Source organism: Nothoprocta perdicaria, unplaced genomic scaffold, assembly GCF_003342845.1.
Source record: "Nothoprocta perdicaria isolate Ctin4 unplaced genomic scaffold, notPer1 scaffold_140, whole genome shotgun sequence".
NCBI classification, from domain to species: domain Eukaryota; kingdom Metazoa; phylum Chordata; class Aves; order Tinamiformes; family Tinamidae; genus Nothoprocta; species Nothoprocta perdicaria.
The window spans coordinates 1871983-1898809 of record NW_020454539.1 but is presented as its reverse complement, the minus strand read 5'-3'; the positions used below and the strand labels follow the sequence as shown (position 1 = coordinate 1898809).

At 39.8% G+C, this 26827-nt stretch overlaps 1 protein-coding gene across 2 annotated transcripts in view; it reads left to right on the top strand.

Annotated features, from left to right (window-relative positions):
- Positions 1 to 26827, top strand: part of GABRA5 (gamma-aminobutyric acid type A receptor alpha5 subunit) — a 55519-nt gene that overhangs the window by 8157 nt on the left and 20535 nt on the right. For both annotated transcript variants that reach the window (XM_026034265.1, XM_026034266.1), the window contains exons 3-6: positions 1640 to 1761; positions 2959 to 3026; positions 3139 to 3359; positions 20394 to 20476. In XM_026034265.1, coding sequence (XP_025890050.1) covers positions 1640 to 1761; positions 2959 to 3026; positions 3139 to 3359; positions 20394 to 20476 — 494 coding nt within the window. The remainder of the gene's footprint in view (positions 1 to 1639; positions 1762 to 2958; positions 3027 to 3138; positions 3360 to 20393; positions 20477 to 26827) is intronic.

Genomic DNA, 26827 nt, shown 5'->3' with positions numbered 1-26827 from the left:
GCAAAAAAGCACAAACTATAAGGGGAACTGAAGCAAGGATGGGGGTTCCTAAATCTGGGCTTGACTCTGAGGTGGGACCTGGCTGCTGATGCACCGTGTCTCGTGTCCCTAAAACTTCCAGACTGTGCCCAGATGATTGCAGGGTTGTCAGGGAGCTCATATTCAGTGTAAACCTTGTACAAGTAAAATCAAATAGAGGTCCCTTGTCTTTCTTTTTGTAAATCCTGCTCTGTGTTTTAAAAGCATCCTGCAAGGCAAGCAGGATGCTTGCCTGTAGAATGCCTGTAGAATGCTTTGAGATTCTCTATTTATGCACTTGTTTACTTCATTGGAGATTAGTAATAAGAAAATATGTTTTTTTTCTTTATATATCTTTGGTTTACTGGTTTATATCCAGTTCAGGACATCTGAGTGCAAGTAGCTTCTGTGTATTGGCAGGGTGTGTGTGGGGAATATGGCTCTTAGTGGGGCAACATGCCCTCCGTCGCAGCTGCAGCATTGGTTAGCAATTTCAGCAGAAGCTGAAATTTGAATAAGCACTTGCTATCTCAAGAGACAGTCATTGCTGGCTGCGGATGAAGCGTGTTTGTAGATAAACTTTTGTGACTGCTGTCTGTTATTTAGGTAAGCCAAGGCATTGGTGTGCAGGGGATTCTCATGAGCATCTGAAAACAAAAATCAAATAGATCTAAAAATGCCAGTTGTGGTTGTGCTGTGGGCTGTATCACTGCAGATACCAGGAATATCATTGTGGGTACTTTCTGTGCAAGCCAAACTCGTAAGTTGGTCAGATTTGCTGATGCTGATACCTGAGCAGACAAGTTATTTTTTTTCAAAAAAAAAAAAAAAAAAAAAAAAAGGAAAGAAAAGCAAAAATACATACAAACCTGGGATGTTTTGCTTGCTTAAAGGACCATGTCTGAAATACTTATATACATATCACTGAAATTAAAGAAGTGTTCACACCGAGCAAAGGGTGAAAACAGACTTGGCCCAAAAGATACAGAATTAAGTCTTCTACACATTGTTGTTATTTTTGTACCGTGAGGGAAGGGTAGTTTATGAAGAAAAGGAAGGAAGGATGAAGGACTGTATTTTTGGTACTGCAATATTCTTTTCAGGTATCACCATGATCCATGGTGGAACATTTAGATGCAATGAGAGTTCTTTACCCTCGAATGAAATTAGAGTCCATCAGCACAGAGTCCATTGTGAGAAGGAATTACATAAACTGTGGAAATGAGAACTTATGTGGCATGTAAGGATTAAAGGGCCACCTTCAGGCTGGCCTGGAGATGCCTCTGTAGGCAAAACCGTGTTGCTKGAAGAGCCTCTTTGTGAGCTGATGAAATTTGCAATGACTGGGGAGCTAACCTGAGAAATAATAASGATAATAATAAAATACAGAACTTCTGCTAGCTTTGGGGGCTGAATTTGGTCCCTGAAAGGGACAGACACGTGCAAGAGCCAGCACCAGGGAAGTAGGGGCACCAGGACCATGTCACCTATGAGCCCCTGAGCAGGCAGGGGAGAGAGCAGGGTCTCAGAGATGAAGTTTCCTGCAAACTACAGTGCCCAGAGGAAGCCTCTTGAGACAGGCACAGCCTTTGACGTGTTTCCTTTTATTTGTATAAAACAGCTTCTCGCAAATGCCAACAGCTCCGGCGAAGGAGGACACCAATGATAACATCACCATATTCACCAGGATCTTGGACGGCCTGCTGGACGGCTACGACAACCGGCTGCGCCCGGGACTGGGAGGTAGAACAACACTTTGGTTGTGCTGATAGGATGTTTTAGAACATCCTCTCTTGATGCCCTCCTGTGTGGCTACCTGCCTTTGGGACAGGGCCTGATGAGAGAGAGGTGTTTAATTAGCTAAATGTAGAGCAGAATATAGCGTCTCCTTGCAAACAGGTACAAAGATTCCTGGAGATTTTTGTCACTCAGTGAAGTCRTATGAGGTTGGATTAGGCTTGCGTGATACATGTCTGCTGTAACTGAATGCAGCTGACTTTTTTGCTGATGTTGTTTTGTACTCTTTTCTTTCAAGGTGAGCCAGGCAGGGTGCTTGCAGGTTACCTTAAGGTTCCCTGCCAGTCMGCATGTATGAAACGATGCCAGCAACAAAAAAATCTATTGTTAAAAGAACCCCAAACCATCCATATTTGGATAGCTGCAGTGACTCTGTATTGATACGTCATTTAAATAACCTCTATAGCAGCTATTTTTGAAGCGTAACATGTGAATAGTTACTTGCCATTCTAACCTTGTTGAGCCCTTCCTCAGTTCTCTTTCCTCCAGATTTCTCTCATCTTCTTCCCATGTGTAAACCATCTGTTATGTTCTTCCTGGMCCTTTTTTATTCTGGCTACCCCCACCCCTTCATCTTGTGAGACCAACACATTGCTTTCAGTGCTTTCTCTCCTGCTCCTCTCACTTTACTCAGAGATGCTTGAAAATAGGGCTCGATGCTCCTATCTTATGTAACAAACTTCTGAAAATTCTGCCCTTAAATTAAATTAGTCCTGGATTTGAAAGGATGCCAGAAAGACTCAGAGTCTTGAGGGTAGAATTAATTTCACCTAGCTTTAGACGTCTATAATATAGATGTCTGCAATTGGGCAAATCACCCAAGTCAGTGGAGATAAAATAGGCCCTTCTAAGGTACACTTCATCTCAGCCTGTACTAGGCATCTAAACTGGTCAGAAGTATTGAGAAATTCACCTGAAAAGGGTCTGTTCATTTCCTCTGACTATAGGAGGAGAGCATAGTCTGTCTTCCAAAACAGGTAGATATTTGATTTGGGATCTGATTCCTCCTCAAACACCTTCTTCATTTCGGATTTTGGGTGGGTGGATGTTAGAGGATTCAAAAGCTGTTAAGAGGGAAATACATCAGGAACAGGTATGTGTGCTTTAGTGTAATTACTAACTCAGAGCCTGTATTTATTACAGAGAGAATAACTCAGGTGAAAACAGACATCTATGTTACCAGTTTTGGTCCYGTGTCAGACACAGAAATGGTAAGCACTTGTCCATGACTCCTAACTTGCTTGTATTTCCTTGCTAAAATCCTTTGCAGAACCACAGCTTCCGATCAGATCCTGCAATAATATATCTGCTTCTTGCTGCCAGGAATACACCATTGACGTTTTCTTCCGGCAAAGCTGGAAGGACGAAAGGCTTCGATTCAAAGGACCCATGCAGCGCCTGCCGCTCAACAATCTGCTTGCCAGCAAGATCTGGACCCCTGACACCTTCTTCCACAACGGCAAGAAGTCTATTGCTCACAACATGACAACTCCAAACAAGCTTCTGCGCCTCGAGGATGATGGCACACTGCTCTATACCATGAGGTAGTTGCTCACCCTGATTCCTTCGGACACGATTTCCCAGCTAGCTTCATAGTATGCACACATTTGTGTGAATACCAAGAAAAGTGGAAAACATAATCACTGCCTACAAGCACCAATTAATTTGTAGCTTCTGAATACTGCCAGTGCCTAAGTATTTCCTTTGATTAAATGGAAGGCATATTCTCAACAGATCTGATGATACAGTCCAGCTTTTTTTTTTTTTTTTTTTTTTTTTAATGAGGATCTGTACTCTCTTATTTGTGTTTGCACCTGCAGCGTTGATTGCAAGAGGGCTGTCTTGAAGGCCAGAAACTCATAGCTAGTTCTGGGGCAGTACATCCTGAACTCTTGACACGGGTATTATAATTTTTTTCAATTTCACTAATAGGCAAATCATCACTGGGATAAATGAAATAAGCCAGCAGCCTGCTGAAGCTATTTTAGCAAGTGCATTCCTGAAAACAAAGCCGGCATGTTATACTGTTAGAGAAGCAGCTCAGTGTCTGAATTCTTCAGGGTCATGCTCCTCATCTGATTAGAGGATACTGTCRAGCCTCATCATTGCATAACCTAGATATAAGATATAATATCGGTGATGTTAGAGGATTATCTGAAATTCTTCTCAGGTCAAATCCCACATCAGTGTYGGGTGATTTACTCATTGAAAGTAATTACGCTGTAGTAATTAAGACTGCCTTATATCTTCAGTAGGGTTTTCTCTGAAAGCATAGTCATACGGACAACACTTCAGATGAGATTACAGGAAAAACCCACTGGGGAATGAAGTGTTATTCTAAGCCTATCGTATATGAGTGCAGAACGATGTCTGAGACCCAGTAAGGCAGTTAGGAGCCTAAAGCTAGATGTGAAGTGTCTGTGTTTCATGCACTTGCTCTGTTGTGCTCAGCTGGGCTGGACATGGAATCCCCATAAGAGCAAGGGGGCACAGAGCCTGGGAGCTGCCTGCACCAGAAGTGACAGCCAGCATGCAGCAAGCGAGCAGGAGTGCGAACTCCTCGCTAGAGCTGCAGCGTGGTAGAACGAGGCCACTGAGTTAATGATCTCGGCAACAATAAAGTCCCGAAGTGATGCGGTGATGTAGTGTGTGCTTAGAGGAATGCAAGTCAAAAGCACCAGAAAAGAAACCTGCCTTTCACAAAAATACTGGCAACTCAGGCCTTAAAACCAGTCTCATTGGAGCTAGGACCACAMTAGCACAGCTACAGAGACGGCTACAGAAGTGATTCCTCATTATTTGTGTAAATTACTTGGGTAAGTAAAGTCCAAATCAGTCCAACAGCCTGGAAGGAAGCACTGCACTGGGTGCTGGATTCACAGCTGGCAGGCTGTTTTTGTGGCAACTCTGGGTTTTGCAGCATCAAAGAAATGCAGTGAGGCACAGAGCCATTTGGCAACAACTACCTGGCTCACCGGGGCTAGTGGAGCGASGTGAATCTAGGAGGTAACTAGGCCCTTGGATCCAAAGTGCTCTTTGGAGGTGCCTCTGCTGTGACTGYGGTGGACTTGCTAAAATAGGTGCCACAGGCTGTAAGAATACTGAGGAAAAACCCATGTCCTGCTCAGCACATGCAGCCAGAGCAAAATGGGGCCTTGACCCAGCCTTTGACATCTTCCCACTGCTTCATCTTCCTGCTTCTCTTTATTCCCCTCATTTTCTCAGAAAGGAAACATGAACACATTGCCTGGATGACAGCTTGGGGAGCAGGAGGGCAGCAGCCTTATCTTGATATCCCAGGAGGACTTGTAAAAGTTAGGTAGGGTGAATATGGGCCTTAGGAATGGAAGTGAAACAGTCAAAGCTTTAGGGTAAGGCTGTTTGGATTGATGTTSTTGCAGTATGCCAGGAAGATGCAGGACGCTTTTCTAACCTAAAAAACATGATGCTTTTTTTTTTTCTTTTTTTTTTTTTTCTGAGTGTGGGTGTGCATGTGTGTGGAAATAAATTCCCACCAGCCATGGTGTATGCGATAAGAAACAGAGTGCAAAGCTTTTAAAATATCTTGCTCTCCACCATTGCAAATAATAACTTTAGTAAGAAGTGCACGTGCTATTCTATTCAAACCAAAGTCCGTAGGCTGGTTGGTACCGTGTAAGGAGCTGGGCCACTTTAGGGACACCAGTGTGTCACGATGGGCGTTTCAGCAGTGGGAGAAAAGTCCTGCTGCAAGATGGCTTGGGGCTCCCCTTCCCAGCTGTGGGTGAGGGCTGTGCCATGCACTCAACCTCCACCAGCTGCTGCTGTACGCTGTGGGACTCCTGATGAGGGCAGCAGCTCTTCAGCACGACTTAGCGTGGTATTTCTCCAGAAGATACACAGCATAGGGCCTTTTAGGGGAGAAGTTCTCACTGTGGTGCTGATGCTACTGGGCTTAGCCTGTTGTCTCCTGCAACTCCTGGCAGGGCTCTTTGGTTCCCAGTGTTCGGTGATTTGAAGGCAGCCCTCTCTTAGTTCTCTATTTCCCTCATTTCCAAGGAGGAATTGTGTGTTTCCCAGCCTGTACGTAGGAGTAGTCTGTGGAAGGACCCTCTGTCATTGACAGAGATGCCTGAATTGCTCTTGCAACCTCGCATCTGGCTCTCTGAATGAAGAGGAGGAAAGCAGCAAAGTCAGTGGTGACTTTCTCTCTTGTTTGGCTTCCAAATATACCATGTTAGATCAGCTGCATAAGTTTCCAGGTTTAGCACTTGCCAGTACGTGTGCTTTTATTATAAATATGTTTATTTGCAACTGGAAAGAATATTCCTTGCATTTTGAATTTGGTAGTGCTAAAGAGAAAACAAAAAAAGCTTCTTGTAAAAGCTTCTCTTTTACAAGAGAAGCTGTTGGGGTGTATTTTGCTAGGGAAATGTAAAAAAAAATAGGCCTCTATATATGCATAATATTAAACTTATTTGCCTGAATATAAGAACATAACACACTCTTTAAACAAATTTCATAGATATTAATGTTCTTTGTAGGGAATGATTTAATAATTCTAATTGTCTTGCATTTCATAGTTTTTTTTCCTTTTTTTTTTTTGTAAGTGTGATTTACAAACGATACACTCTTGTATTGAATGCTGCAAATTTTATTTCTGCCTCTAGAGGGGAGTATTGTCTGTGTGCACGTTTTTTAAGCATTGATTTTTAGTGAGAGTGTTGTGATAAAAGTGATAGCAATTAGGCCACATATTTCATTAGACTATGTAGAAAACAGTGTTGTGAATGAAGGCAAAAGTTCAATTTTGTTCCCATAGTTGTTTTAAAAGTTCTAGTTTATCTTGTCTGAGAAATAAACATTGTAAAAAGTGTGAAGCTCATTTGTTCCATTAAAGTCATGTGGAAAATAACAGTAGTCATCAAGCAACTTTCATAGGTTAAGAGAATTAGAATATCTCAATGAGCTGCACTGGCTTTTTTTTTTTTTTATTTTATTTTATTTTTTATTTTTCCATTGGGAACTGTCTATAAAGACAGGAGTTTGCTAAGCTTTGCAGTACAACTGTAGAAAGTGATGTGAGTCTGCCTTTTGAGCCAGAAATTGTATGGAGCTCATGATGACTAAATGGATGCTCATGACGACTAAATTTTTGGACCATAACTGAACTTCTAGACTGCAGTTCTGAATCTTTTGGTTTGTTTGGTTTGGTTTTCATGGCTTTCTGTCTGCTTGTAGATTTTGAATAATGTTTTTGTGTCATTGTAAGAACTAGGTTCCTTAGAGCCAGATCCTCATGTGAACTTTGAAAGGACCCCGAGATTCTTCCACTAACCCTGAGGCTGCCAGGATTCCCCTATAACTGGAGATTTTAAATATCATATGGTTATAGCTGTGAAGAGTGTATCACACATGGATTTTTCACTTGTTATTAGAATGACTAGAAGTTCCCAGAGTTTTGCTGGTAAATCTGTCTTGGTACACTGTTAATGCAGAGTTTATCAGTGTGAGACTGCAGACATCAGCTGAGTCAATGCAGAGCTGAGAACCTCCAAAGTCTTTATTCCAGTCCTGAAACTGTGTTAGTTATCTTTTATCACTCCTGGAAGAAATTTAAAATTCAGCAAATGTCCACTTGATGGCAGCATAGCCCCACTTCTTGATATCTTGCRGAGCGTCACAGACATTACTTAAAATGCTGTTTCTTATATTGGCACTGAGTATTTCAATTGCATGTGCGAATAAACTCGTGTTCCAGATGCATGATGTCTCTATGCCATGTATGAAGTACTTCATGACCAAATTAACCTTTTTATAGTACATTTTTATACTGGTTATAAAAAGAATTGAYGGGAAAATATGCTGCTGTTTTCAAAACTTTTATTGGGAAAGCCAGATTTGTGAATTTTTGGGTTTTTTTTTTTGTTTGTTTTTTAATGGGAAAATTATTCTRTGAAAATGTGCTCATTCTTAAAAGGCTTACTTCCATCAAATGGGGATTTTTCTGAAGATAGATTTACTTATATGGCACTAAATGAGGAACAGCCAGCCAACCTGCATTTTTAAAAATCTATTTAGCTTTCAGTCAGCTAGTCATCTAGATTGGAAAATTTCTGTTTAATTTTCATATCTTGTTCTTATTCAAAGAAAAAAAAACTTAATTTATGCATCCACTTAAAAAACTAAAGGCAATATTTTGGGCATAGTATAAATATTATAAAACTAATTGGGAGGTGTTGAACCACACAAATACATGTTTCCTTTCATCATCTTAGAGACTTACTGCCTTTTCTTTCATATTCAATCTTCAACCAGCTTATTCCAGGAAAAAATAAGTATTTTTTTCACTTTGGACTGAATCTTGCAGAATGCTGAAAGACTGCTGTGGTGCAAAGCACTCTCAGTTGCCTTTCATCAATTCCAGTTTTGACAGAAGAAGGGAAAACATGGATATATGAAGTGAAGGGAGCTTCCCTGAGGATAGCGTATGTACAGAGTTCTTGTTTTAACACTAGAGCTATCAGTTCCAAATTTCTGCTTTTATTACATATTATCACCAGATCTCAAAAGTTGACCTTCAAGGAATTATAGTAGAATTATAGGCAGAGAACCTGAAAAAGAACCAGAGGAGACTGTGGTGCAATAAATTCAAAATAGGCGATTATTACCTGTAACATCCAAAAAGATTTCCGGATATAGTCCCTATGTAGAGTGCATTACAATAGCCTGTTCTGTTGGTAATAAAAATGGGCAGAGCCCTGCAGAGATCTCCATCTTWAAGAGGCAAACTCTCACAGCAAGGATGAATTTGATTAAAAGACAAAACCCATTTTGGATAAGATGCCTGTCTGGACTTTGAGGGGCTACAAAAAGATCCAGTTAGTGTCAGGTCTGTGTCGAGCACAAGAGCAGACACMTCCTTCCACTGCAGTTAGCTGGTGCAGTTTCCTAGCGTTCTGCCCACGCTATAACGAGACCTCATCTGCTTGACCTGATATCCTTACTGAGCATGGAGAAGTAAGGCTAACAGACCAGAAACTGGGGGAAGCAGTGGCCTGGMAAGTGTCCCCCAAGTTCCCAGGAAAACACAGCTGTATCAGAGACTATTTCTTTGCCCAAATCTATAGATAAATCCCAGATTCTTGTAGACAGGATCTTTGGAAGTACCTGTAGATATTCAAAAAATGTTTATGGCTATGCTGTCTTTTTTATTACCAAGGCAGTTCAACATTGCAGTGAACGCCCTAGTCATTTCATTTAAAGTGAAATTACAAACATAATTTGCCCAACTGAAAATATCATCCCCTGAAGTGCATTTCTGTTTGTGCTGAAACATCAGACTGCCAAAGAATACCCAAAGTGTGCTGTGGTGGTGTATACTAGACCGTATGGATGAGATCCACCTCATCAGACTTTGTTCGTCTATAATGCTGAAAGCTGCACTGGATCCTATCAGCTCAGCATCTCCTCCAGTGCAGTGGAGAGACTCTTTTAAGGAGTTAGTTGCCTAAATTACTTTAGATGTCTACTTTAGTATGAAAGATGCTTATTTTTTTCTGTTCAGACTTCCAGAGCTGCTGTTTCTTCACATGGTCAGAAAAAGGAACCTGCGTAGTGGCATTTAGTCACGAGTCCCACCCTATTTAGCTATCTCTATTTGTGTTTTCCACCCCATGCTCACATATGAGAACCAATRAGAATAAAAAGGGATGCATTTCCCTCAGAAGATGCAAGAGGGTATCTRTCTAGGCATACCAGAGATCATGGTGCATGCCAGGAAACTTTGGCTGAATCAAGACAGCAGGATTAGGAAGATGTGTTTAAGGGCTTACATGGGAGTAGGCTTTGCTGGAAATGGGAGTAGGAGGATTTAGGGGCATAGGRTACATGGTACTCATAGTCACATAGGAATAAGTGGGGGAGGTACTTCATGCAATACATAGGGTGGTACTTCAGGTTGGATATATCAGGATCTGAGGATCAGGCTGAATATGTCAGGATCTTTACTTTCAGACAGGAAGTAAAAATGTATGTGTGAGAAATAAAGAGCTTAGGGGTCGTGCAGAGGAGCGCCAAGCTGTTTCAGAAAAGAAGAAAGGAGAGACCTTGCCTAGGACGTTTTGGAAAGGTTGATATACATAATGGTACACACCAACCACCTCTTTTCCCGTTCCAGTATGTCACTTTGTCCTTTACTCTTGTTCACTACCCTGAGCTTTACTTCAGGAAGAACCAGACACAGCTGAGACAATAAACATTGGAAAAAGCAGAGGTCAACTGAGGTGGAGGTATATTTTCCAAATCACTAAATCCAGTTTGCAGTTATAAGTATGACACAGCCTTGCCTAGCATGGTGAAGATGAGAAATTGCTAGATGACCTGTATTTTACCTCACTGACCCACTGCAGGTGCAGCCCTATATTTTCCATAATGCAGTGCTCTGCTTTTCTCTTTGTCAGCCTCCAAACCTGATAAAACCTTCTATAGATTGCCTCTCTTGAAAGAAAAATCCTCAGCATCAAAGACTATTCATGTACTGGACTTAATTCACACCAAATTCCTTTCAAATTTCAGTGTGCAGTAGCAGAAATTTCCTGTTTAGAGAATAGAGGTGTTGTAAAATGGGRGCAGATGAACATATTATAGTGAAGTGAAAAATTAACGCAGGTCTAAAATCTYATTATACATGAATGATTCCTGGGTCATGTCATGTCACTGTTACCCTGTAGGAAATTCTCAATAATTTACACTTCTTGGACTGCTTCTTTAAATCACTGAATGAAACCATTCAGTGGGCTGATTCCTACTTCTTTTCTTTTTTGGAAAGAAAAAATAAGTTGTTTACATTGTCTCTCCTTTTTCTACTTTGCTTCTTCAGCCCTCCTTCAGGAAAKTCTCCTGATATGACAGCATAGGTGAAAAAATACAAATGGATTGTCATTTACATGTGGATTATCATTTAATAGATTGCCATGGATTGTCATTTAGTCCATTCCTTTGGATGCATATTTCTTTTTCAATTTTCAGTAATTTGTCTATTCTGAGAGATTTTAAGATAGTGTCTTTGAAGATCTCATTTACGTTCTAAATCAATTTACTTGATGCTCAGCCTGACTTACTATTCTTCTACTCTTAAATTAAAATGCCTTGAATCCACATACAAAAATTTATATCCTATAATCAGGTTTGCATCATTCCAAGAACTCCAACAACTCTGAACTGTTATTTCTATCTGATTGCTGTAAATTGTGAAACAAATCTATCTCACAAGCCTCTAGCTAAACTCCTGAGGTCATGTCCATTACATGCCCTATATCTAATGTAAAAGCCTAGCAAAAATTTCTGTAGGGGTAGCCCTTTTTCTTGCCACCCTTGCCACTCCCATCACAGGAAATTTGGGGACCGGRAGGGGAGATTTCACCTTGAGTTATTTTAACAGCTTGGTCAGACTTTATGTGTTTTTCTGATTATTTTACAGTCATCTCTTCAGGGACTAATGCACTCAAATCACCTGTCCTATTCATATAGAAATGCTGGTTTTGGATCAGAGATTCATCTAAAATATAAGAAAAAATGAAAAGGAAAAAGTCCTCAATATAATTAATGACTACTMTGTTTCTACCATTAGCTCTGCATCTTAAAAATATCAGTTAGGCAAACCAATTTCAGCATTACTTAAGCTCAAATACTGTCTCTAGTTTTGCTTTGTAAAGTGGTAAGCTCTGCTTTACACTTTCTGCCTGGTTTTGCTTTTCTGTCACTTCCAAAGGTGGCCTGTCACTGACGGATAAATAGGCACAGCTCAATCTATGTTGGTCTGCAGGGGCATGTGCCCTGGGGGCAGTTGGACCCTGATCTTGACTGGGACACAAGGTTCCCCCCGGCTGTGGAGCTGCCTCTTCTTGGGTAGAAAATTGAGCGGAGAGAAGGAGCCAAATGCACAGCTGGGTCTTGCTCCCAGGATGGGCCTGAGACACAGCTGGAAAGAGCACGTGATCTCAAGAGTATGAGAATACCTGTCCATCCTCATTTCAGTCATTTGGACGAGTAATTCCTGTCCCCTGCCCTTGAGAAGCACTGGGTCTTTCCTTCTGGGTCTATCAGCAACCCTTTCAAATACATGCAAACCCTAGATCTCTGTAGATATGTATACAAATGTAGAAGCATTTGTATACAAAAATAATTCCCAGCAGTTCCTTCTCCCAGGACATGCTATAAATAGCAAAGAGGTGCTTACACTGTAGCCACATTTGGTGGTATTATGAATAACAAATAGATGGTAAATTGAGGCAGCAAACTGCTTAATGACTGTTTGGGGCAGGAAGAGCTGTAGGATCAGAGAGCTCCTTCCTTGGACCTGCAAACACCCACAGCCTGCTGTTTACCTGTCACTTCCAAAGCTATATTGATTAGAAGCATGTAGCATTTTGGAGAAAAGGCAAAAAGGAAAGCAGATAATGATATCCTGCTGGGCTGACTAAACAAGTCTTTTCTGTGCACCGATGGGGTGCATACAAAAATGCACATGCCAGTGTTTCTCTGTGGCCAAGCAGAGGAAAAGAGCACATGCTGCTCTGTGCAGGAGCGTATCATCAGATCCTTGATCTGTGCCTGTTTCTCACAGAAATGTTCAGGAACACTTAAATCACTCAAAGTACAGGGAATCTTTGTGAGAAGTGACATAGGAGGTAGGCTTAGAAATGTGAAGGGAATAAGAAAAGACAGGAGTTAAATGGGAGCTGGTGAAAGGAGCTGTATGTAGATTATTCATCTGAAACCATGGAAAATAACCAGAGATTTCAGCTCTGGATGCCAAAGCATCCAGCCTCCTCTACCCACCCTCCCACCTCAGTATGTCCCAGTCATAATGTAAGATGGCTCAAATGGGCTGGTACTGCCCATCTGGTCCCCCCACTTCCACAGATGACTTTCTAAATTGAGCTCATTTTTCTCTATAGGGAATATTACATGCAGTTACAAATTTTGCCTGTTGGTACAAACATAAAGGTCTAACAAGAGGAAAGGAAGGAAATGGATGGCCATGCAGTTGAGCACTCCACATCTGAGGTGGGAACATATGCCATATTGACTGGTAGAAAGTGAGAGAGAAAAAAAAATCCTTTTTTTTTTTTTTTCCTGACTGGATCAGGACGTCTGCAGCAAGCAAATAGCCTAGTAGGCAGCATGAAAACTGAAAGGCAGGTGCAGTGCCCTGGGTCCAAAAAAGTCCTTAGTATCCATCAGTTAGGGTGTCTGTGAGAGCTTTCTATGCCCCCTTCCTGCTCAGATGCTTGAAAGCAAGGGACAACTCTACAGCRCAGCTGGATAGCACTGGACTTGGCCATCACCAGCTTGACTTTGTCAGCAGTTGGGAGCTGCTTTTCTCAAGAGCTGAAGAGAAGCCCACAGTTTAGTCTCACACAATAATGCAAGAACAGTCAAATTTCTTGTCTTTAAGAAGACAAGACAACAGAGTTGAACATGCCCACAGATGGCCACTTCATGCCTCAGGCTAATTAGGAGATTGTGTTCAAGACTGAGGGGACTATGTAACTGATATCATGAAGTATGGGTCTGGCTGAGATATTATTTCCCATTCTACTAGTATCAGCAACTGCAGCACCTTCTCAGCATTTCCATTTCTAGCAAGATTAAAAAAAAAACCAAAAACCCTCAAGAATTAAGTAACAGTAGAAATTACTGCAGAGGAAAACCTTGAAGGCCTTTGTCATGGTTCATCAAGTTGGGTTCATCATTTATAAAAGGGAAGCAGCAGAGAGAGAAATCATGTAAAAGCTTTTCAGTTGAACTGTCTATTAGATGGGTGTGGATAGATAGACCTAAATTTGATGCGCTGTGCATTCTTGTTATGCGTATACAAGAAATACTGTAAAATGAAAAGTATTTCCTCTACTATAACTTCTGACCAGGAGCTAGAAATGTGATTCTTTCTGTAATCCACAAAGTCCTCATTGAACATCAGTTAATTTAGTGTCCTATTGGTTGCTTCTTTGCCATTCTTAGTTCCTTCCGTGTCTAGAGGCAGGACATCTCCCCTGTTCCCATCTAGAAGTGTGCCAGAGTAGTCTATATGCAGGGAAGTCATTCATATATTGGAGCTTTTGAGATCAATCCTGCCCTGCTCAGATCAAATCAGTATACTTGGCCTCCAGCATAGCTAACTTAGACAATTAAAGAGGCAACATAAGCTATGGTAAAGATTTGGTTAACTTGAGAATTTTGCTGTCAAGTATACCATGTATCTGAATTATGTATTCACAGATCACAGCAACATCAGTAATTAGAGTTATTAGCCTTCCATTAGTCTTGCAGCCTCTTCTCTGTGGCATTTGCAAAGCACATTTCAGTGTCCTACAAAGATAACACATCTCAGGGAAGTAGGAAAAGAGCAGTATTCTTGGCAGAGTGGTTACAGAGCAGAAATGGGCCAAGACAGAAATTTGTGTAGACCACTCCATCTCTGAGCCTTAATTTCTATCCTGTATTCACTTTATACATTGAATCCTAAGGAAATGAACATGCTGTCAGCATTAGAAGCAAGAAACAGAGTGGTGAACTGCCTCCTTCCCACTATTTAGAAGTGCAGAATAAGGCTTCAAACCCTTGTTTAGCCATATATCCAACAACATGGAACAACAGTGATGGAACTTCACCAGCAAAGCAGGGTTTGAATTACTGGGCACAATTAATTTTCTTTGTCTGACCAGACAAGTCACCCAGTCAGGTGTGATTTTCAGGTGTTAGGATAACTCTTAATATCAATATCAATATATAGTATTGATATAGATATCAATAAATAGTATTATTGAAGGTGTATCCACATCCTAAAACTTCTTTAATGGGTTAGGTTACTCACTGTCACCACCATGTACAAGTGTGGTTAGGAACACTTCCTAAGAAGTGCTTCAGGACTGGGAAAGATCCTTATAGATGTTTGTATCTTGGAATCACTGAATCACAGAATGGTTAAGGTTGGAAGGGACCTTTAGAGATCATCCAGTCCACCTCATTGCACATGCAGGGTCACCTAGAGCACGTGGCACAGGACTGCATCCAAATGGGTTTTGAAGATCTCCAGAGAAGGAGACTCCACAACCTCTCTGGGCAGCCTGTACCAGTGTTCTGTCACCCTCACTGTTAAGAATTTTTTTCTTAAGTTCCTGTGAAACTTTTGATGCTTCAGTTTGTGGCTGTTTCCTCTAGTCCTGTTGGCGGCCACCACTGAAAAGRGGCCAGCCCCATTCTGCTCACTCTGTCCCTTTAGGTATTTATATACACTGGTCAGGTTGCGAGRTTCCCATCTCAGGGAGGTAGGAAAAGAGTAGTATTGCTTAGGCTACCTGAGCCTGAAACATGTCTTATTTTAAAACCTTGGAAAGCAGTAACAATTTAGTTAGAAAAATGTTCCCAAGGCTTAACTGTGGGAGAATGAAGTGGACAGTTTTGCCCTGAGTCAAGGCAAATGAGTAATTTTACAAGCCTAACTGTGCTCATGGTTTAAAAAGCATGACTCTGTTTATTACCTGCATGGGCATGAGTGAGACTGCACTGGAGATGCTAGCAGGACATGACTTATTATGCAAGTAGCATTTGCATAACAGCAGGTATCCCATGGAAGCTCCTCCTGGGGTTTATTCCTGGGAATAGTCTGACCTGACCTTAAAGTTGTTCTTTGTGCAGAGCCAGCCCACCCTTTCAAATGGGATAAAACTTGGATGCAGTTGAACCCACTTAACTGTTGGGTTTTTTTGACTTATTCAGAAGATGGTGCAGTGTGTTTGAGACAAGTTTCCAGCAAACATTTTGCCTTTTTTAAAGAAAATGGTGATGTTTGGGAAGAGGGCTGTGACTCTTTTAAATATGTTCTGACTTGACCCACACAGTTGTAGTTAGCTATCAGCACAGGTAGGCCCAAAGTGTAGTTTTAAAATGCTCCCTTTGATCATGGGCAATTTACAGCAATACAGAAGACTTGACTGCTTTGGAGTTATGGTGAACAGGCRGGAGAGCTTTATATCTCTCTGGCCCAGGTACCTCAGAGCCAGTAAAACCTGCTATGAGTCCCTTGCATGTGTAACGGTTATTCAACACTTATCTTGAGTTGAGGTCTTCTAAAAGCCCCTAGTGGCTCTGCCTTTCTGCTCCCTTCTCCTTCTAAAGCTCTCTATTTCTTATTCATTTGCATAATAAGCATAGTAGCTGATAAGATAAAGCAGGTTGCTTCTACTATCTGTTAGTTCTCTAGACAGGTGACCACCCTCGCCTCCTATCTGGCAGCTGCAGATAATACCCTGGAAAGTGTTTTTTTTTTTTTTATGTATTTCCAAGGTAGCAAAAAAGATGTTAGCTCTGCTGAATCACCCAGCTCTTTACCTAAGTGTACCAATAGGTGCTACGTCATTGAGAGAAGCACTTCAGAGCACCCCTGTGGTCAGTCTGGCCCTCTCCTCCCTCCCTGTGACAACCGTGCTACTTCTTTTGTCCCCTCAAGAGCAAACACAGAAACAGCACGGAGCTCCTYGCTGGGCTGGGCTGTATGTGGCTTTTGCAGATTGGGGTGCCTGGAACTCCTGCAACTCCTGCCAAGGATTTCCTGCCTGTATTTAAAACACATTCCACATGGGTCTCCAAGTCCCAAATATCACACCCTTCACTTTAAAACCTCTTCCTTCCCCTCGCCATGGACTGGCAAATATGAACAACTTTTTGAAAGAATTAGTATGCTTAACTCTCCAGCAAAAATATTTGATGGTGAGTTTTCTGGACTTAAGAAATCTTGCTGTTTAAATTGTTGTATATTTATTAGATGGATAGGTATGTCTAGAGTAAATTTGGTTTGCACAGAACATCAATATTCACTTTATGTTTTTAAAATAATGTTTAAACACGATATTACTTCGATGACATTTTCACATACAATTATGAATGATACATCAAGCAATTTGTATGTCTAAATTTTTTTTCTCAGCAAATTAAGAGGTGCTATAGATTACTAGTGGATRCTTAGCTGTTGGATTGCAGTCTGAGTATTTGGAGTATTTGAAATTTCACTATGAAAGTGAAATTTCATAGTTAATAAATTAACTGTCAGTAACCTGTCAGTAGACAGCGTTTCTTATTTGTTTTGGATTAATACAGACCCCATTGAATTCAGGGAGAATTTTCCTCTAGACTTCATTAAAATCAGAGATTCATCCTCCTGTTGTAAAGGACCTTTAACAGCTACTTAGAATCTTGTCAAAAAAATGTGTTTGAGTGAAAATGATCCCATAATTCTTTTATTAAGACAGAATGATAATGGGGGAGGGGAAGTTTTAAATGCTGATTTTAAAAGAACTGCTGTATGAACCGTTCTAGTGCTATGGAAGTAAAATTCTGGCTTGAAGAGTATCTCTAGCTCAGATAACTGAGCTAGAACCTTCTTTGCCTTCCATCAGTAAGTACAAAGAASGGGTAATTTTGTTTTAATCAGATGTGTAAACTAGGATATGCAAAGGTTACCCAAGTCTTAATGCAACACTAATACCAAAGGTATGCTGATGAGTCCCTGTGTTGTCTGGCTGTTGTCCGTGTGCCTGTACGCGGAGCTGGCAAGTTTTCCCTTGGAAGCTGTGAGCTCCCAATCAGATAGAGGCGCAAGTGACAATGCTYCTTAGGACTCCTGGAGCTAGAATATGAATATATACTTTTTACTGTGCGCTAACAGCAATTCTATTTCTAATGACCCCTGATTTTACCTCACAAACTATTAGAGATGGCTGCTGTGTGGCTTTTCTTTTTCTGTATGCTGTAGAAAATCCAATCGTTTTGAACCAAGAATCTATTTTGTGACTCTGTTTTTCAAACCTTGCACATTAATGAAAAGCAACTACTGGAGAGCACAGAGAGCCTCACAGAAAGTGGCAGTGATTACATTTGTGCAATATTTCAAAATCCATAGTCAAGTTTTCTTTGCTATGCATTTTACAAGACACTCTACAAGTTTTGTTTCATGCATACTTAATAAGACATAACTAGGAGAATAGAATACACTAAATTTTTTGAAATTACTTAAGAGACTCATCTGCATACTGTTAGGAATAATATAATTATCCAGGACCCATAATGGTCCTGGGATGGGAAAAGGAGATTATTGATAACAAGCAAAAGCCACTTCTTCATCCAAAGAACTCATATAAAAAAGCAAAGAGTGTAGACTAGTTAGTGACATTGGAACAGACCCAAAATATTGCACCAAGATATGTCCTGGTAATACCTAAATGATATGCCACCTTTCGTACCATAAGGAATTCAGAAAGGACATGGAAGCAGCCCTAACTGAAACAAGTTCTTTGCAGCTTTTAAGACATGTTGAGGCAATAAGATGCCATATAGCCTTATGTATCATCCTTTCATTTAAAATAGGTAAAATGAATTTCTGGAGGTAATTGACTAAACTTCACTAGGTCATGTTTGTCTACTGCATCCTTACTTATCTCTTCCRCACATCTACAGGACAATCAAGAGCCTTTATCATTCATTATGCCCAAGAGGGTTTTTTTTTTTCCAGAGATGCAGGTAGAAGGATACAGTTCATAGGACAATGGGATGAAATGGAAAATCTTGTTTGTAATTCTGCTTGAATTTTCATTCATACAACTAACTCTGTTAGTAAGATAGATATAGGCATCCCTTCCTTTGAAGTTTGCGGATGACAAGTACTATGTTAAGTGACAACATCTTTTTGCAGATGACATGAAACAACATCCTCAAACTATTAGTAGACAGATAGGAGATGAGCTGTAGTAAAAATAGTCAGCTTTGTTATGGACATTTGAAGGAAGATGTAGTCTTTTGAACTTATAAAGAAAATTAAATTTTCAGTGCTTAATATAGAAAAATATAACAATATTTTGGAAAAATGGTCATGTTGCTTAGAAATATCCGTTAGAATGATTTTTATTAAAGGGATGAAAGTACTAGATGGGATGATACTAGCAATGGTGTGGTAAATTCATCCATGTAGCACTCCCAGCAGCTGTGGCTCTGGTGCCCAAGGGCAGTCTCCACAGCAGACAGTTCCATATTTTAGTGATTTTGATACTTCTTTTACAAAAATGAAGTTCAAGATCAGTTTTGCCTGAGGGCRGATAACTCTGTCCTCACTCGTTTCTTTTCCAAATAGTAGACCTCCTGCCTATTCTAACAAAAAGATACATTATCTCTAYATTGAACCTGCTTTTTTCCCCCGCTTTGCTCTATATGCCTTATTATTTTTATATCTTGTATTACTGTTTGCAGTTTCTCTTTCTTTACTTGCTGTTTCTCATCCTCATATATGCTATTTATCTGACAATGCTGCACTGCTGTGTGCGTATTTTGTCATTTCTATTTGTTGATAAAGATCCAGAATTTCTGTGTGTTGGCAAAGCTATTTCTCCCAATTTATCGCCCATGTGGCCTGAGTGCCTTGGTAAGGCATCGTTGTGTCCCATTGAATTGGGCTGGATGAATGTTATGCCATCTGTACATGGACAGATTGTTGTGCTTTATGATCCCTCTGGATAGAAGTTCTTGTAACAGGAGTGCTCACTTTGGTGTGGCAATAGGAGGCAGCAGATATATTGTTGGGAAGTCTGGGTACATGATGCTTTTGTGACAGGAAAGGATACTGTGGATTACTGGGGAGAGGATATTGGGAAATTACCTGCAGGATTTTGACCACCAGGGAAGCAGTTTCATAAAGAACCAGGGCTCCTCTCCAACAGGTCTCTGCATTATCCCAGCATAGGCCAGTATTTGATGCTTTGTGTGTTTCTGACCTGTTGGCTCTGTGACAAAATGTTTGTGTAAAAGAGGAAGGCGTAGGTGTGTTCATAATGTAAAACAGGAGGTTTGCATCCTCACCTCCTGAGCAAACCATTTATATTAGCCAAATATCAAAATAACCTAATCAGAACTGAACTCTCATTGTACCGTATGCACCTGGAAAAGATAAGCTTTTGCTCTGAAGAATGTATATATTGCATTGGTCAGAAATTCATTTCAGACTTTCCTTCATGTTCAGCTGGATTGATAATTGCACAGAACATGCCTGGGATATATTTCTTTCTGTAAGAGTTTCTCCTAACCCTGTGTCCACTAGAGATATGTCTCCTATTCCCTGTATCCACTATTCTGTCTATCCCTTTGGGTGTCTAAGACAGGAAAAATCAGCCCTTTTTTKGGGGCTAAAACAGTGCTTCTCTTGTGAGTCATATTCCTAGTTCAGTTGCAGTTAAGGTAAGAATAYGAGTAAGAGTAAGATATGGGGCAGAAGCCTCCAGCAAAGCTTTTTCACATACAGATGATATTAGTGAAACAACTTACATAAATAAGATCTATAGCCATCTACATGGCTAAACGTAAGACCAACAGCATACACAGTGGTTTGTTGTCTTATCTCACATTCAGTTAAGCAGAGGCTGTTGTGATTTCAGCAGGAGTGAGGAGCCCTCAGGAAAAGTTTGCCTGTGTCAGCACTTGTATGTTAGAGAGCTCGCCTGAAATAGAAGGTGCAGAATACAGTGATGGGTTTTCTTTTTACTCCTCTACAGATTGACCATCTCTGCTGAATGTCCTATGCAGCTGGAAGATTTCCCCATGGATGCACATGCTTGTCCATTAAAATTTGGAAGCTGTAAGTTTCTCTCTTAAATAAGAACRACATTGATATCTGGATTAACACGTTCAGTTGTGTTTTGCATGACTCTTTCACCTCTCCTCCACCTCTCCTTTTTTAAGACTTCTCATGTATGCCCACAGGCTGCAGTCCCGGTTACTAGTTTTCCATGATTGCGTTCCACATCTACCACATCTGCTTTTCATCTCATGTTTTCATGATTCTTGATAAACCATCTTGATTTAGATGGTKGATATATCTTACATACGCATATCAAATGTAATGATCAGTGTTAGATGGAATAGTTGATAATCTGTACGTTTTAGGTTTGTAGAAAAAATGGAGCTTTCTTTAGGAAATAAGAGATTGTTTGTCGTATCATACATGAATCAGATTGCAGTGTGATATTTACATCACATACATTAAAAGCGATCTTGAATATTAGAACAGGAAATATCTTTCCATTTGGCTTTAATAAATCCAGTCCTGTTATCTTGTTACATGATTTTGTGTACACATGTATTTCTATATATGTGCATGTTATTCTCAACTGTATGCTGAATGATGATTTTTCCTCAATTCCAAGCCTCTAATCCACCATACTGCTGCCTTGCCAGAAGCTTACTTTAAAAATAACCTTAGAGGATTAGGTGGTTATATTTAAATACAAAGCTCTTAATTAAAGTACAGATGAGGCTACTACAGTAGACATTTTTCATTTCAGTAATCAAAACAGAGGTTCCAGGTTCAATCAGAATTGATAAAGACTTGAAAATTACTAGCCAAGACATTTTGCTATTCCCTGAAGAAACCTAACTGCAGCATTTTCTGAKTTTTTTGTTTGGTTGGTTTTTGTGTTTTTTTTTTCCTATTGTATCAATTTAGATGCACTAATCCTACCAAGATTAAGCTTTGCCTTTATCTTCTGTATCTGCACTAGTTTAATGCTGCAATGCATTGTCTTCTAGTGATCACAATAGGAAGTAAAAACACTGTTTACAGTAATAATTATCAAGTTATCAAACTTAAAATGAACAGATTTCCCTTCCCTCCTACAATCTAGATAGACCCTGTATCACATGAATAGCCACCCATATTTTAGAAGGTCACTGTATATTAAATGAGTTCATTTGCTTCAGCACCATRAATTTGCTGCACAGCCAATATGAATCTGAAGGCCTTGCATTATTGCCTTACATCTAATTCAATAAATTGCAATCAAACACACATTTCATTCCTAACTTAAAAAATGAGTAGATATTTCACAGAAAATTGTGAGTGTATGCACATAGGGCCAAATAAAATCTACTGAAAAAAAAAAAAAAGACAGAAAGAAAAATAAGCCATTCTTCTTGGTATTGGTATTTACTATGGTATTTGATATTTACTATGTTAATAGATAAAGTTGAAGTCATGTCATATTAATCTTTAGCTTAAAGTGTAGTTTAGAGATGCTGGATAATTTTATGAGATCTTGCAAGATATGCTATTTAAAACTAAAGGATATAGATTTAAACAAAGACCCTGATCCAGCAATGTTTGAAGCTCAAACTTAAAGTTAAATGAATGCTTCAATGAATCGCCAAACTTTGGTTCACACTCTAAAACACTAAGACAAAAACAAACAAACAACAACAAAAAAAACCCCAAAACATAAGTGCTGGGATAAGATAGCAGGTTAGGACAGCAAGGATAGGATAGCAAGGTTACCGTTATGAGGTAAACTAACAAACGTTTGGAATGTAGTACTGTCAGTAACATTGAAAAATAATAACAAAAGCCTGTCTAAATGCAAATATATGTTTTGCTTGTGCCGGATGTGTAGGGTAGAGAACATACATCACATAGGTACTTTTAATCCATTCATGTTTGATTTTAAACGAAGAGTCACATTTCAGCTACGTGAGGGCTGAACGCTGTCTTTGTTGTTGCTACCTGTACACAGTGCACAGACCTACAGAATATATTTCACAAGCTACTGCAAATTATCTTTAAGTTCTTCCAGAGTGTATAGACATAGAACTACTTGGCTTATGCTACCGCTTGCTTTTTGGTGTGCGGTAAGTACATATATATGGACAAGCTGAAGACAATCTTTCAGCCTTGTACATGTCTTTATTGTTCACCTTACAGCTCGTTAGTACTTTCTTGTGATTTAGCATGCAGATGTTTGCACAAACATCACCCAACAAGTTTATTGAATCATCCCAGTTGCGTTTTAGGAGAATGCAATGTTTATTCCCTATTTACTGTTGTAAATATGGGTTTGCATTAACTCATTATCATTCTTTCAGCAAGGCAAAGCTTACAAGGGTGTCTTGGTGAGTGTGCCCTTTCTGCTTTTGCTTTACTTCCTGTCTTTCCCYGAAGGACTTATTTTTAATGGGCTTCTTTCCAAGAAGGATTTTGAAAAGCCTCAAGGAATAGCATCAGAGTAAATGTTAAACACATTATCAACAGAGCAGGGAGAACAGAGAGGAGACAAATGTTAGCTGGTCAGCGGGTGGAGAGAGCAGGACAGCAAAATAAAACAGCCGCTGCGSGGTCAGATAAGCAAGAATATGGAATCCAAGCAGCAATGGGTGCAATCATTGCAGACAGTAACTGGTTATTATTTTTTCTCACTGCATGAATGCTCATCTCACTACCTGTAATTCAGCAAGCCAAACAAAACAAACAAACAAACAAACAAAAATATTTGACATTTCCTTCAATGTTAAAGAGAAGTGATGTTGATCTTGCTCACAGAAATAAGGGCAAATGTTGTTTTCTTATGTTCCATTTACTTTTGACTGGCTTCTTGATATGTTACAATTCTGGGAGATTTTATGAGCTTAGGCAACGCTGTATAAATCAGCAGAATATTTTGTAGAAGTAATTCAAAGCAAATTGAAACGTAGGGAAAGAGATGTAACATAACACAGAAAAATTACCAGCCTAGATATCAGCCTCAATACTTGCAAAGCAATTCAAGTGCTGCAGAGGTAATACCTCTAAATGTCCTATGACTGGCCATGATGAGCAGTGATGGCTGCAGTCCAAAATTTCAAGCTTCTGATGAACCAAACAGATGAGATTTTGGTTCTCTCCCTGTCCAGCACAATGCCCCAGTGCTCTGAGGTGACAAGGCAGACCCTGCAGTGTGGTCAGGTTGGACCACTTCAGCTGGGTATGTGTACTGACTCTTCAGGCTTTCATCCTGCTTGGTGATAAGGCTACCTGGAGAAATCTTGATAGAATGACAGGAAGATTGAGGATGGCCCATGGAGCCAACCTGTTGGGGCTGAGCCCCTGTCACTGTTGGCAGGCTCAACTCTGTGTGTCATGTATACTCAGTAAATATGGCCCTGACAATCTGCTCGTTACATCACTGCAAGGTGGCAAGGATGCTAGCTTCTTCCAGGGTTGAGTTAAAAATAAACTTTCTGTTGCAATTCTCATGGTGATCCACACTCTAAATACATTTGCGGATCAAACAGGATCTGAAAAAATTTCTTGAAGCCACCTAGAGTTTCACAAGCTGTGTCTTAGCCTAAAGAAATTCCTCCTTGCCCCCAAGTTATTTTTGGTCTGGGAAGGAGGAATTAGATACGGCAGCGAGGACCTTAAAGCTAGGAAGCTTTAGTGTCTCACCTCGTTGACTGCTAGGCCTTAAGAGTACATTAAAAGTATCGTTTAGTACAGCCTCCAAACACCCATGTGTCAGTAGGTAGGTAAGCATCATTATCTCCAGGGCAGCTGAGGCAGAGAAGTTAATTGACTTTCCGTAAGGTCACACAGCAAATCAATGTCAGGAAAAGGATTAAACTCAACTTCTTTGATTGGAGGGACAGATGTCTAATCCACTAGACCGTGAAGGCCTATGCCCAGGCAACTGACTTAACTCCTAAATCTCATTTTGCTCATGTGTTAATTATATCAGTTTTACCTAAGTCAGAGGGTCGCCCTGAAGATGAATGAGTTAATTGCTATTAGTGATTGCAACTAGTACTTTGAAAGCATCAAATATTGTAAGATTCATCAACTGTGTATTTGGAAGGCACAGCTTCCAAGTATGCATATTTTTTTCAGATCTTGTATTGTGGAATAGATGAATGCATAAATCTTCTGCCCAATAGTTGCTTGACCATCCAAAATTCTCCTGTTTTGCCAGAAAGTGGAGATTCTACTGAATATTCTGGAAATAAGGAGCTCCCCTAGCTCACAAGCAATGTTTTGGGAAAGCAGGCATGGCTTCTATTCCTGATGAATTTCATTTGGCCAAGGAGGTGGAGAAGACAGACCATTGTACATCAAGTAGCGAATTTGTAGACCAAGAAAACAGAGCTAAATAAAATTTGTAGCATCTGAAGAGGTTATTTAATCTGGTTTATGTAAACTCCTTTCTTACCAGAGCACAGTGAGACATGGTGTCTTCTGTTGTCTTGATTAAGGGAAGTGCACAGGCTATTTCTGTAGCAGAAGGCAGGCTCAGATTATTTTCTGCTAAGGAGGTCTGTGATGTCAGAGTGATGAGGAGATGGTAATTTCACCAGTATCCCAGGATTTATTCCATCAGTGTAGTAATCAAATTACCACAGTTTTTAGAGACTATCCATGTACCTATAGCTAAGAAACTCTCTCTTTTTTTTTTTTTTTAAAGAAAATTCTTCTGATGGTGAAGTTTCCCTATAATGATCAGAAGTAGCTGTGATGGCACTGACAGAAAGGCATCTATAGAGGGTTTCCTGATATTGTGTACCTCCTACTAGTACAAGCGATTACTTGAATACCACATGAGGTGGGAGAATGTCAAAATAGATCCAAAGTCCCATTTAGCACGTTAGTTCCTTCTGTGAAAGAATATATGGAAAGAGACAGGGAGGATCTAAGTGGAATGCTAAGAGTAGCATTCTCAAGACTAGGTTGAAATTTTGTGATTTAGAAAAAGCCTACTTACGTAGAAATTGAAAGGCATGCTACTTGCTCATGCAATCTTCTTTTACGTTTTCCTTAGGTTTATTACTGCTTATTTAGACACTTAGATACCTAGTTGACTAAAATTAGGTCAAACTATTTGAATACCGGAATTCATATACCTAAGACACTTAATATTATTGCCTGCTCTGTCCTTCTAACACATGACACTACCAGTTACTGACCAGTATTTTAGAGACCTGGGTTCTCTGAAATTTAGCTCCCAACATGCTGAAAGAGGTGTTCATGATAAGATAGAGTTAGTCTAGACAAGTACTTTGAACAAGGACATAATTTTACTTAAGTTTAGATTTGTAAAGTGTAGATCTTTAACCTGAATTCATTTTCCAGACACCCTTTAAGATCAGATGAAAGGATGCAAACCACTTGTAGTTTCCTTGAAATTGTGGACATATGATTAGTTGTGGGGTTGTATTGTTCAAAGAATTTAGTACCTTAGTTCTGAAGTTCATAATGAAAAGACTCATAAAGGAAATATTGTCACAAAATCATAGGAATTCAATAGAAATACTAGTCTCCAGTAGACTTCCAGGAATCTGCTGTAGCCCTTCTATGTTCTAASACATGGAAATGTCCTGCTCCAGGGTAAACAGAACTATCTGGACCCACATTAAAAGCCTTGCATTGATAGCAGAGTAACAGATAGGATAGATCTTTGACAATTTTAGACAGCTACATCCAAATGAATTGTGTAGGCTCTTCTTGTGGTCCGTGAAGAGAAATAAGTACTTCTGTAGTGTAGTTCAGTAGATCTATTTCTGATGACTACCTAAGGATGAGATGAATCATATTTTAGAAGTCCTTATTTCTCTACAATACTAGCACAGATATGGCTAGGTATATTGTACCCTGGTTAGAGGAACTTCAACGTCCCTTTTTCTCTACATAGCTAGCACAGAAATAGTGATACTTTGGTCAGAGGAACCAGCCACTGTTGCGGATTAATTAGGTGTGCATATATTGGTGGCAAGCTATTATATCTGATCTGGATACTATTTTAGTTCTTTTTGCTGAAAAAGTTATTTTTTAAAAGGGATCTTAAGACAATAAGGCTTTTTGATACAAGACAACTATGCCATTTCTGCAAACATTTCATTTGAGCTGTGCTGTTCTTCCTACATCTGTTGGAATAGGTTATACCAATAAACAGTTATGTGTTCTCACAACATAAACTCTACTCCTTTCAAATACAGAGATATAGAAACATCTTTCATCTAGTTTTGGGAAGGCAGTGCTGTCAGCATGTTCATTCTTGTGTTCGGTCCCAAAGCTGATGTGTAGCAATGTAACCTGGAGCTCCAAAGGACAGGGAATTCAGAGGATGTGATGCATAAAAGAAAATACTGTCATATTTGGATATATCAGAGATGTAAGATTTTTTTTTTTTTAGTA